Raw genomic sequence first — 11,754 nt, forward strand, 5'->3', positions numbered from 1 at the left:
CACACACACACACACACACACACACACACACACACACACACACACACCAAATATAAAGCAGTTCCTGCCTAAGGATGTTCTAATGGTTGTGTGGAGAGGAGAGGAAAGAGGAGATTTGGAGTTGGTAAATAACATATACATAAAAAAAAGGTTTCACATATAGACTGAAGAGTGAGGTCACATCATGCTCTCGTTGGAAACTAAGCAGTGTACTGCATTAGACACCCACAATTCAGGTCACAGTTCATTTACTTAGATACATCCTTTGTGATTCAGGCAAGAATTTAACTCTGAGCCTTAATTTTTTCATCCATAAAGTGGGTATACTAGTACATATACTGCTTACCTCAAAGGGTTATTACTAAAGTATTTTGTAAGCTGTAAAGCACTAAAAATATAAGATATTATAGTTATAATGATTAAAAACAGGTATTTGTGGTGGGCAAACTTTTTAGATAAATAATTGCTTAATAAGATTTTTATGGATTGACCATCAGGGAAATACAAGGCCAGGAAACCCTGTTTTTAGAAACGGGACATAAGAATTCTTGAATGTTGCATAGTGATTTAGAAAACCACAAATTAGCATTACCTGTGTTTTATTGTATTTTTATTTTGTCAGATATTTCCCAGTTACATTTTAATTTGGTTTGGGCTGCATTTGAGAGTATTGCAGACCTTTGCACCATGTGTTTGACACCTCTGATGTACACGAAATATTTTTTTTTGAGGGGGGAGGGCAGGGCAATTGGGGTTAAGTGACTTGCCCAAGGTCACACGGCTAGTATGTGTTAAGTTTCTGTGGCAGGATTTGAACTCAGGTCCTCCTACTCCAGGGCTGGTGTTCTACTCACTGCACCATCTAGCCACCCCTACATGAAATATTTTGAAGGAAATATGCGTGTTACACAATGCAGTGGAGTTGACAGTGATACATGTGATCATTTGTTTTCAATGAATTGCTAAGTATTACAACTTATTATATATGCCTTGTTAAGTCTATGGAGAGAGAAAAGGAACAGTTCCATAAACTGTATTGGAAGCCTAAGCTTTGAGACAACAGAAGAAAGTTTGAGAAACTACTATGAACAATGGGGGAAACTCATAGACTGTGTGGTTATGAGGGATCCTACAAGCAAAAGATCCAGGGGATTTGGTTTTGTAAAATTTTCATCTATGGCTGAAGTGGATGCAGCCATGATGTAAGAGTGGTTGAGTCAAAAAGATCAGTAGCCAGAGAGGAATCCGGAAAACCTGGTGCTCATGTTACTGTGAAGAAACTGTTTGTTGGTGGCATTAAAGAAGACACTGAGGAACATCACCTTAGAGATTACTTTGAGGAATATGGGAAAATTGATAATATTGAAATAATTACAGATAAACAGTCTGGTAAAAAAAAAGGGGGGGGGGCTTTGGTTTTGTTACATTTGATGACCATGATCCTGTGGATAAAATTGTATTGCAAAAATACCACACCATCAATGGGCATAACGCAGAAGTGAGAAAAGCTTTATCTAGACGAGATGCAGGAAATTCAGAGTTCTAGGAGCAGAAGAGGGGGAAACTTTGGTTCTGGGGATTCCTGTGGTGGCGGTGGAAATTTTGGACCAGGCCCAGGAAGCAATTTTAGAGGGGAATCTGATGGATATGGAAGTGGTTGTGGATTTGGAGATGGTTACAATTGATACGGAGGAGGACCAGGAAGCAATTATGGAAGTGGGAACTACAATGATTTTGGAAACTATAATCGGCAACCTTCAAACTATGGTCCAATGAAGAGTGGAAACTTTGGTGGTAGCAGGAACATGGGAGGACCATATAGTGGAGGAAGTGGGGGTTATGGAGGGAGGAGCCACTATTGAGCTTTTCTGCCTGTTGGCCATGGGCTTCACTGTATAAATAGGAGAGGATGAGAGCCCAGCACTAGCAGAACAGCTTTAGGTTATCAAAATAACAATGTTAAGGAAACTCTTATCTCAGTCATGCATAATTATAAATATAAAATAATTATAAATATTAAAATATAAATATGCAGTGATTTGGCAGAAGACAGCAGAGCAGATGCAGAGAGCCATTTTGTGAATGGATTGGATTATTTAATAACATTACCTTACTGTGGAGGAAAGATTGTAAAAAACACAAAAAAAATGCCTTTGAGAAAGTTTCTTAGCTTTTTAATTGTTGTTTCTTTCTAGTGGTCTTTGTAAGAGTGTAGAAGCATTCCCTCTTTGATAATTTTAAATTTGTAAGTTTCAGGTGACATGTGAAACCTTCTTTTTAAAGATTTTTCTCAAAGTTTTGAAAAGCTATAGCCAGGATCATGGTGTAATAAGACATAACGTTTTCCTTTAAAAATTTAAGTGCGTGTGTAGACTTAAGAAGCTGTTGTACATTTATGATTTAATAAAATAATTCTGAAAGAAAAAAAAAAGAATAATTGATATAAAACATGACATTTTTTAGTTTAACAGAAGAACCCACCTGACCAGGTAGTGGGAAAACCCACCACCACCAAGGCATTCTTTTCTCCTTACTTTTTTCTTTCCCTTATCCTCCTCCTCCTTCACCTTGCCAGGGGCTGCTCAGAATCTATTATGGTTTCTTGAATGACTCATGTGGCTTAGAGAGTTGGAAATCACCAACTTAATTCTTTTTTGTCAGATGGAGGACTAACAGACCTTATCACCTGCCTTACTCCTGCCTCCAAGTTCTAACATTTGCCTTGTCTTTATGCCCTGTGGACTTCAGGCATTTGTCTGGTGCCATCTACTCCATTGCTGTACCCTTAGGACTTTCCTACTCTACAGCTGAACTTTTTATGACATGTTCTTCTCCCCAATTAGATTATGGGCTCCTTGAGAAATAGGACTATCTACCCTTTTCTGTTTTTTCCTCCCTGTGCTTAGCATAGAGCTTGGATTGGTGCTTAATAAATGCTTTTCCATATTATAATATTCACTTACTATGTTTTTGTCTAACATTAAATCTGGGGAATATGATGATCTCTCCTAAATAAAACTAAGTATAGTTTCCAAATTAAAGAAGAAACTTAGTGACTTCCAGTTGGATCAAATATGAACTCCTATTTAGTTTTAAAATCTTTACCCAACCTTTCTCCTTCCTCTCTTTCCAGCCTCAAACATTAGTCACCTCTGTTACTGTGCAGTATAGCCAAAAAGACTTTCCATCTATTACTAACAAACACTTCATTTTGCAACTCCATCTTCTGTGCCTTTTCCCTAGCTGTTCTCCATCCCTAGAATCCACTCCCTCCTCATTTCAGCCTCATTAATTCTTTCTCTTTATTCAAGAGAATAAATTCTTTGGTATCACCTTCTACATGAAACCTTTCCTGGTATCCTAAAACTTTTTTCAAACCAGCTTGTTGTTCGTTACTCTGTGTTTATTCTCTGTATTATATTAGGCAGGGGTTTGGGGGGAACGAACAGTGATGGACCTGTGGCCTTGAGGCCACATGTGACCCTTTAGGTCCTCAAGTGTGACTCTTTGACTGAATGCAAACTTCATAGAACAAATCCGCATAATAAAAGGACAAGTATAAAAAAGTATAAGTCTTATACTTTTGTTGTCTTTCCTGTTAGAGTACAGATTATTTGTGAATAGGTTTTATTTTGTTCATTGTATTTATATGTCCATCACCTTGTACAATGTCTGGCGTAGTATAGACTTTTAATAAATACAGATTGATTATAGGTCTAAATACAGCAATCTGTTAACTTTTATTCTTTTTCTGTAATGAGATTTTATCCTTTTCTGGTTATACATCTTTTTGATGCTATCTGTACACTGCTTTTTGTCACAGTTCATTTCTTGCAATATGCTCTAGCTTATACTGATAGGATGTCTCTTCATTTATTTCTTTTAGAGGTATTTGATTTCTTTAGAGATTGTGGTATGCTGTGATTCCATAAAAATAATAATGAAAGAATGCACATGGGGTTTATTCAGTCAATGTCATGTTTTATGGTAGATAGCTAATTCTTAACCCTTTCTTATTAAAATTTTTTTTTACTAGAAACCAGTTATTTTGGTTAGCAGTTTGCATAAAGAATATGATGAGAAAAAAGATTTTCTTCTTACAAGAAAGAGGAAGAAAGTGGCAACTAAACATGTTTCTCTGTGTGTGAAGAAAGGTTGGTATTAAATTAATTACATCTAGAAAAATGGCTTCCCATTTTTACTTAATTTCATATAAATTTTTTATTTTTTATTTTTAGGAGAGATACTAGGTTTGTTGGGACCAAATGGTGCAGGGAAAAGCACACTTATTAATATGTTGGTTGGTGATATTGAACCAACTTCGGGTCAGGTATGGTATGCTTTTTTTATAGGGTAGATGTGAATTAAATTTTTACTGAAGTAATTTTCATACTGACAAGTTAAGATTTGGGCTTTTTATTAATTTCAAATTTTGTTCTAGCATTGATTTATAGTATAGCAACAGACAAATAACTGTTTTCTTATTAATGAAAATGTTGGATTCGTTCATAATTTTCTTCTTAAAATCATTGTTGAAAATGGGTAATTTGTCCATAAGATTTAGCGAAAGATTTATAATAACGTACAAATACAAACACTTGGGATATAGGCTTTGCTTTCTATCACTGACAAAATATGTAACTTTGGAAAAGTCACTCAACTTTAATTAGTAGAAATATCAATCAATATAAGCAGATAGATGGCTTTAAAGTAAATGTGGAAGTTGAAAATTATCTCAATAAAACCAGTTATTTTTGTTACTAGAGGTATGTTTTACAAACATAAGTTGGAGATTTCAGGGCTTTTTTTGTGGACAATTCAAGTGGACAGTTGTTGTTGCTTGTCCTTTGTTCTGGAAGAGGACCAGGGACATCATAAGGGTGACTGATGTCTTTGAATTAGATTTGTGAGAAGCAGAGCTGTGCAAAGTCATCAGCCTCACTCTCTTCTCCAGAATTATGGAGTCCATTGGCAAGACAGAGGTCAAGATAGATGGCCCAGGATGCAGTGGGTGACCTTGATCTTTCTAAATTAAGGTCTTCCCCAGGTCTCAATTTGTCTGAGGCCACATTGATTCAGTGAATTAAAGGCTAGGTAAGAATTGGAACACAAGATTTATCTTCACAAAGATGTTGTTCTGTGAGGGGAAAGACCTTCAGTTTCTGGAAAAACAGTTGCTATTTATACTCATTCTAAGCCATCGTAATCTAAACAGTGAACCAAAGAGGCTTGGACTGGGGCTTTTATTGACCATTTAATGAAAGCCAGAGGTTTAAAGAGTAGTCAAGTAACTCTACTTAAAACGCAATGGGCTTCTTTTCAAACCTATTTATGTATGTATGTGTGTATATGTATATATGCATTTCAAGAAATTTCAGAATAAGAGGAGAAAGAGAAAAGGAAGAGGAAAAGATGGTGATGATGATGATGACAATGATGATCTAGTATTGGTAATTGTTTTGGTCTATATGGCATCTTTACCCACAAGGCAATTTCTTTGTTTCTATCTTTTAATGTTATCTATTTTTACTATTGCCAATTCTGAGATCATAATTGCTACCTCTGTGCTTCTGGATACACCTGAGGTATAAAAGGTGCTACTCCAACTCCTCTTTTTAATTCTGTGAATCTTGCTCATTATGCATTTTGTCACTCTTCTATTTAAGTGTGAGTTTATTCCATTAACGTTTACAGTTAGGTGGGTTTTTTGTGTTTTTTCTTTCTTTTTTTTTATAAGATTTTCCTCCCCTCCCCCCCCATCCCTTTTGACAAAGTAAAAAGGGGAAAGAAATGGAATGAGGACACCACTAACCATCTCTATTTAGAGTGTTCTGATACTACTTGATGTCCTGCTTTTCTTACCAATCCAAATTCAGTTTACTGGGTCTTATCTTTTTTTCTCTTTATTTTTAATCCTACCTTTATAATTGGCCTCTCTTGTTGAAGTTTGTTTTGCTTGTGACTTTTCTCTCCCCAACCTTGTCTCTTAAACCTCCCTTTTCCCTCTTTATGTTCCACCTATTCACTCTTTATTTTTATGTATTTCTTGACTAAACTGTGTGTGTGTGTGTGCATTCATCCTTCCTTTGCCCAGTCCACATAATGATGAAGTTTTAAAGATTGGCTGTCATGACTCCTCATGTATTATCACTCATGTAATACTCCTTTATGTATTCTTCTTTTCCTGTCTCTTGTGATTATGCTCCAAAAATTGAACCCAGCTCTGGTTTTCTCAACTGGAAATGTATGGGAAAAAATTTTTTAAAAAGTTAAAAGTTGGGGTTTCAGGTGCTGATTTGTGGGATTTTTTTTTCTGTTCTCACTGTTTTTTTTAATAATTTTGGAAAGTTTTCTTTTATGATTTCTTGAAATATCATATCTTTATTCCTTATTTGGTCATAGCTTTCAGGGAGTTTGATAAGTCTTTAAACTATTTTTCATTCTGTTCTTTGTCATAAGTTTTTTTTTTACTAATATACCTCAAGTTTTAAAGCTTTTCATTGTTTTCATTTTGTTTCAATATTTCTTTTTATATCATTGAATTTTGTTGTATTCTGTTTGCTCCATTTTGTCTTTCAGAGTATTCACTACTTGAGTAACATTTGCTCCCTTATGTTGTTTATTTGTTTAAATAATTTTTATTAAGGATTTAATAGTTATCAACAAATATTAACATTTCCATATATGAAGGAAAGGAAAAAAGGATTGCATAGGAACCTGAGTCTACCTCGTATGTCTTGCTATTGTTTCTTTTAATTTGCATCAGCTTTAATATTCTAATACCCAATAGCGCTCTTCATGTCTCTGCCTTCTGAATTTCCTTTTGCTCTCTTCTGTATGTTTTTATGTGTCTGCTGCCTAACAATTAAATATAAGTACACCAGTGAGGTCTTGTGAGCTATAGTTTTAGGAGTATAACTGACAGAATACCTTAACCTGGCCTAGTAATTACCCCTTGGAATTTCTATCCTGTGTGTATCTGGTTGGGGAGGTAGCCCCAGAGCAATACTACACTTATGTGTACATGTTGTTTACTATGATAGAATGTCAGATCTTTGAGGGCAGGGTCTGTTTTATTTTGTCATTATATCCCTAGCAACTAGCATTGGGCCTAGTACGTAATAGGTACTTAATAAATGCTAGTTTGATTTTATTGACTGCAGCTTAAAAAAGAAAGAGATTTAGGATGTAGAGGAATATTTGTTGTGATTTAAACAATGGAAACAGAGTTTCATAGGGGATGATTGGAATGGGAGGGTAAAGGAAAGATAGAGACCAGGTTGAGGTGGGTACAAGTAAAACTTAGACATATTATTATATAAGAATATAGGAAAAGTTGGCAGGTAAAGGAAGACACAGGCTTTTTTTTGCCTAGTCAAATCACAGGGGTTAGTAAAGCTAAAGTTAAAATTTTACTAACATTGAAGTCAGTATTCAGTAGCAGTAGCAAACAGCCTTTAGAATAAATTGACCCCACTTAGTACATCAATGTGAAGGTGACTTTGCTTATGGTATCTCCTTTGTGTAGCCTTCCAAATTCATTGTAGTGATGGAGATAGTAGGGCCAAGGTATTGAGGGACTAGAAACATATTGAAAGAGCCTTTAGATGAAGTTCCTTGGTTTGAACCCACTAAGTTGGTTGCAGTGGGGAAAGGTGAGGCAGGTGTATGGAGATTGAGAAGGTCCTAAAAAAAAGAAGCTTCTGCTGATGACTGTTTATAATCATTTTGTGTGTCATAGTTGCTGACCTTTGGTTTAGATGTTACCTTTTATAATGGTATTTAGACAAAAGGAATATAATTCTGATTTATTTTTTATTTTTTTTTAGCAATTGGGGTTAAGTAACTTGCTCAAGGTTACACGGCCAGTTATTTTGTGTGGGTGTTAAGTATCTGAGGCTGGAACCCATCCCGGGTCTCCCGACTCTGGGGTTGGCACTCTTACTCACTGTTCCACCTGGCCGCCCCTGATTAGTTTTTGACCCAGATGATAATCAAGTATTCAATTAAGCAATTATCTTCATAAATTAAATTAATAGTACTTAATGCACTAATATTTAATAAAATGAATTTATATTTAAATAGGTACTTCTGGGAGATTATTCCTCAGAACTGGCTACTAAAGATGATGATTCCATTAAGTACATAGGATATTGTCCTCAAACAAATCCACTTTGGCCAGATATTACATTGCAAGAACACTTTGAAATATATGGGGCTATGAAAGGAATGAATAGAAATGATGTGAAAGAAGTCATAAAAAGGTAACAATTTTCTTTGCAATCTGTATTTCCAGTTGTATACTTATATTACTTAGTAATTTATTTGTAGAGGTGATTAAAAAGCATTAATAACTTTTGGGGTGACTGGGTGACGCAGTGAATCTAGAGGACTGGCCGTGGAGTCAGAAGGACCTGAGTTCAGATTTGGCCTCAGACATTTAACACTTACTAGCCATGTGACCTTGGGAAAGTTACTTAACCCCAACCATATTAGCAGAATGAGAAACTGAGATGGTTTTGTTATTATTTTTGAATAATGGCCATCAATTAGTTTCCTTCCAAAAATGACTGACATTTATATGACCAATAAACTTTTATATGGATACTTATATTAAAAGGTATACTATTATATTCATGTTGCCCATTTCAGAATCACAAGTGCACTTGATTTAAAAGAACATCTCCAGAAAACTACAAAGAAATTGCCTGCTGGAATAAAGCGAAAGGTACTCCTATTAGAAAATGAGTGTGTGTGTGTGTGTGTGTGTGTGTGTATATGTGTAATAGTACTTTGTATTGTCATGAAATCTCATACTTAATTAGTTATTTTTATTTCATTGTTTCTAGTTGTGTTTTGCACTAAGCATGCTTGGAACTCCCCAGGTTACTTTGTTAGATGAGCCATCTACTGGTATGGATCCTAAAGCCAAGCAGCATATGTGGTGGGTATGCATGCCGCAAGAGAAACAAAGAACATTAAATTTTATTATATTCTGACTAAAACATTTAAAGTATCAAAATTATTTGACTTAAGAGACTTGTAGTCTTACCTTTGAATTATAGGTAGGTCTCAGTAGGAAAGAGGAGGAAAGATGGGCAGTAGGACACCTGAGTTCCAGTGCCTTGGCAGCTAATTGACTTTGTTTCCTAAGGGTAGTCATTTCATCTCTTGAACCCTAATTTACACATATAATTAAAAAATATTAAATAAATAAAGATGTTAAATAAAGTTGTTAAAATAGTTGACTTTTAAGGTTCTTCACAGCTCTACTATTCTGTGATGGCATAGGAAGAAGATGCTGAAACCATAATTTTGGTTTATTAAATTGAAAAATTCTATTAAATGTAATATGGCTTGTTTGTAATTTTTCTTAAAATATGGGTTTATTTTTATACCTACCATAAAATTGTTATATGTGTAATTAGAAAAAAACTATATAGTTCAAAAACATTTTGTAATTCGTTATTTCTAAGCATTTATCATTTTTATAATGCATATTTACATGTATATGTTATATATAATAGTTCTAAGTTCTTCAGTTTGTATAAAAGTAGTAGTCTTTCAAGAAATTGGGAATTTTAACTCTCTTGTCCTCTGTTCTTTCATATATAAAGTGAGGGAAATGGAAGAGATAATATCACTTTTCTTTTATTTGAATAATAACAATAACTAGCAATTTTATAGAACTTTAAGATTTTCAAAAGCACTTTACAAATCTTATTTCATTTTACTCTCACAACTATTCTGGGAGGGAGGTGCTATTATTATCTTTATTTTACAGGTAAAGAATCTAAGATAATCAAAAGTTACATAACTTACACAGGGTCACATAGCTAGTATATGTCTAATGCTGGATTTGAACTCTTCTTCTTGTCTCCTGGTCCAGTGCTCTATCTATCGTGCTGTATAGCTGGCCTATTTAATTTAGTTTTAATATTTGTAATTTTAAAAATATTACTATAAAATTATTGTTTTAATCTAGATACAATAAAAACATAAGCACATTCCTCCTCTTTTTAAAACTTTGGAATAAAAGTGGAAATAAGAATAAAACAATTGAAATAACATGGGATGAAATAGTGACAATAATATTGACAAATTGTTACAAGTCAGTTGTTTAATTTAAGACTTAAATATCTTAGGTAATTGAAGTAAGACCTATTGTATCTATAGTAAGACATAGAAATATAAAATTACAAACACCTTCCTTTGGATTTTTTGTAGGAGAGCAATTCGAGCTGCATTTAAAAACAAAAGGCGAGCAGCCATCTTGACTACACATTATATGGAAGAGGCAGAGGCAGTCTGTGATCGAGTGGCTATTTTGGTATCTGGACAGTTAAGGTAGGAGCCTGTAGTTAACATAATATCTCAGATATATCATAATTTCAAAGATGTGTAATAAATATACTACTGGTCTATATTAAGTTTTTTTCTCCTTTAATTTAGGAGATAGTCCTTAAGTATGATTCAACTTGAGGATATAATTTAGGTCCAAATATGGGTCGTTACCTCATTTAGAATTGATTTATGCATACAGTAAATATAAGTTTTTGGAGATGGTATTGGGTAACTTTTTAAAAATAGTGTTTTGGAATTTAAATATGACACCTTCCATTAAAATGTGCCATTTGTGTTTACTTGGCTTAGGGTGTTTTTTTTTTTTCTAAAACTGCTGTAGATGTATTGGCACAGTACAACACCTAAAGAGTAAATTTGGAAGAGGATACTTCTTAGAAATTAAATTAAAGGACTGGATGGAAAATCTGGAAGTGGAACAGCTTCAAAGACAAATTCACCATATTTTTCCAAATGCAATTCGTCAGGAAAGGTAAAGATAAAAAACTTTGATAGTATTTCCTAATAGCACAATAATAGACAATTTATTCCTATAAGAAGATTTAAGACTTTTCACTTATTGGGGAATGTATGACTAATTAAAATATCAGAAATGATATTATAGTCTAATAGTATGACTTTAATTTTGGTTCTGCTGTTGACTTGATAATTTTCATATTCTGATTTATAAATTCTTCAAGAAAAATGACTTTATGTATAATCAGAACATTTTAAAAAAGTGGAATATTGTGGTTCAGAACATTTTATATGTCAGGACAGATTCCTACCCTGTAGTCTCATTGTGCTTCATCGTGAGTTCTTAAATAATATGCTGTTGGTGCATAAGCTTGAATTCATTGTAGTTTTGGCAACATATGAAGTCTGCTTTCTGAGATCCAACCTAGCCAGTTGGGAGAACTAAGCCACATCTGTATTGATAGTGTCTCGAAAAATTAATTAGAAAACAAAAAGTAGAGTCTTCCTACTCCTACACCATCTTTCATTGAGCCACCAAAGTGATTTCCTAAAGCATAGGTCTCGCCATGTACTCAGTGAATACCAACAACTTCCTTGTACTTCCAAGATCAAATATAAAGTCCTCTATTTGGCCTTAAAAGTTCTTCATAATCTGGCCCCTTCCTAACTTTCCAGTTTCTTTACACTTCATATTATTCCACATACTCTCCAGTTCAACTACACTGACCTACTTCTTGTTCTTCACCTTTAATACTTCTTATAGGGGCAGCTAGGTGGTTCAGTGAATAGAGCACTGGCCCTGGAGTCAGGAGGACCTGGATTCCAGTCTGGCCTCAGACACTTAACACAACAACTAGCCATGTGACCTTGGGCAAGTCACTTAAGCCCAATTGCCCTCCAAAAAGCAAAAAAAAAAAAAAAAAAAAAAAAAAAATA

At 34.3% G+C, this 11,754-nt stretch overlaps 1 protein-coding gene and 1 pseudogene across 1 annotated transcript in view; both read left to right on the plus strand.

Annotated features, from left to right (window-relative positions):
• ABCA5 (ATP binding cassette subfamily A member 5) overlaps positions 1-11,754 on the plus strand; it is a 164,160-nt gene that overhangs the window by 141,236 nt on the left and 11,170 nt on the right. The window contains exons 30-36 of the mRNA XM_069076541.1: positions 4,037-4,154; positions 4,239-4,330; positions 8,086-8,264; positions 8,653-8,728; positions 8,850-8,944; positions 10,228-10,347; positions 10,685-10,834. Coding sequence (XP_068932642.1) covers positions 4,037-4,154; positions 4,239-4,330; positions 8,086-8,264; positions 8,653-8,728; positions 8,850-8,944; positions 10,228-10,347; positions 10,685-10,834 — 830 coding nt within the window. The remainder of the gene's footprint in view (positions 1-4,036; positions 4,155-4,238; positions 4,331-8,085; positions 8,265-8,652; positions 8,729-8,849; positions 8,945-10,227; positions 10,348-10,684; positions 10,835-11,754) is intronic.
• On the plus strand, positions 959-2,447 carry LOC138152589 (heterogeneous nuclear ribonucleoproteins A2/B1 pseudogene; annotated as a pseudogene).

This window comes from Petaurus breviceps, unplaced genomic scaffold, assembly GCF_028583685.1.
Source record: "Petaurus breviceps papuanus isolate PSGF00001 unplaced genomic scaffold, PetGlider_PUasm1.0 90925, whole genome shotgun sequence".
NCBI lineage: Eukaryota > Metazoa > Chordata > Mammalia > Diprotodontia > Petauridae > Petaurus > Petaurus breviceps.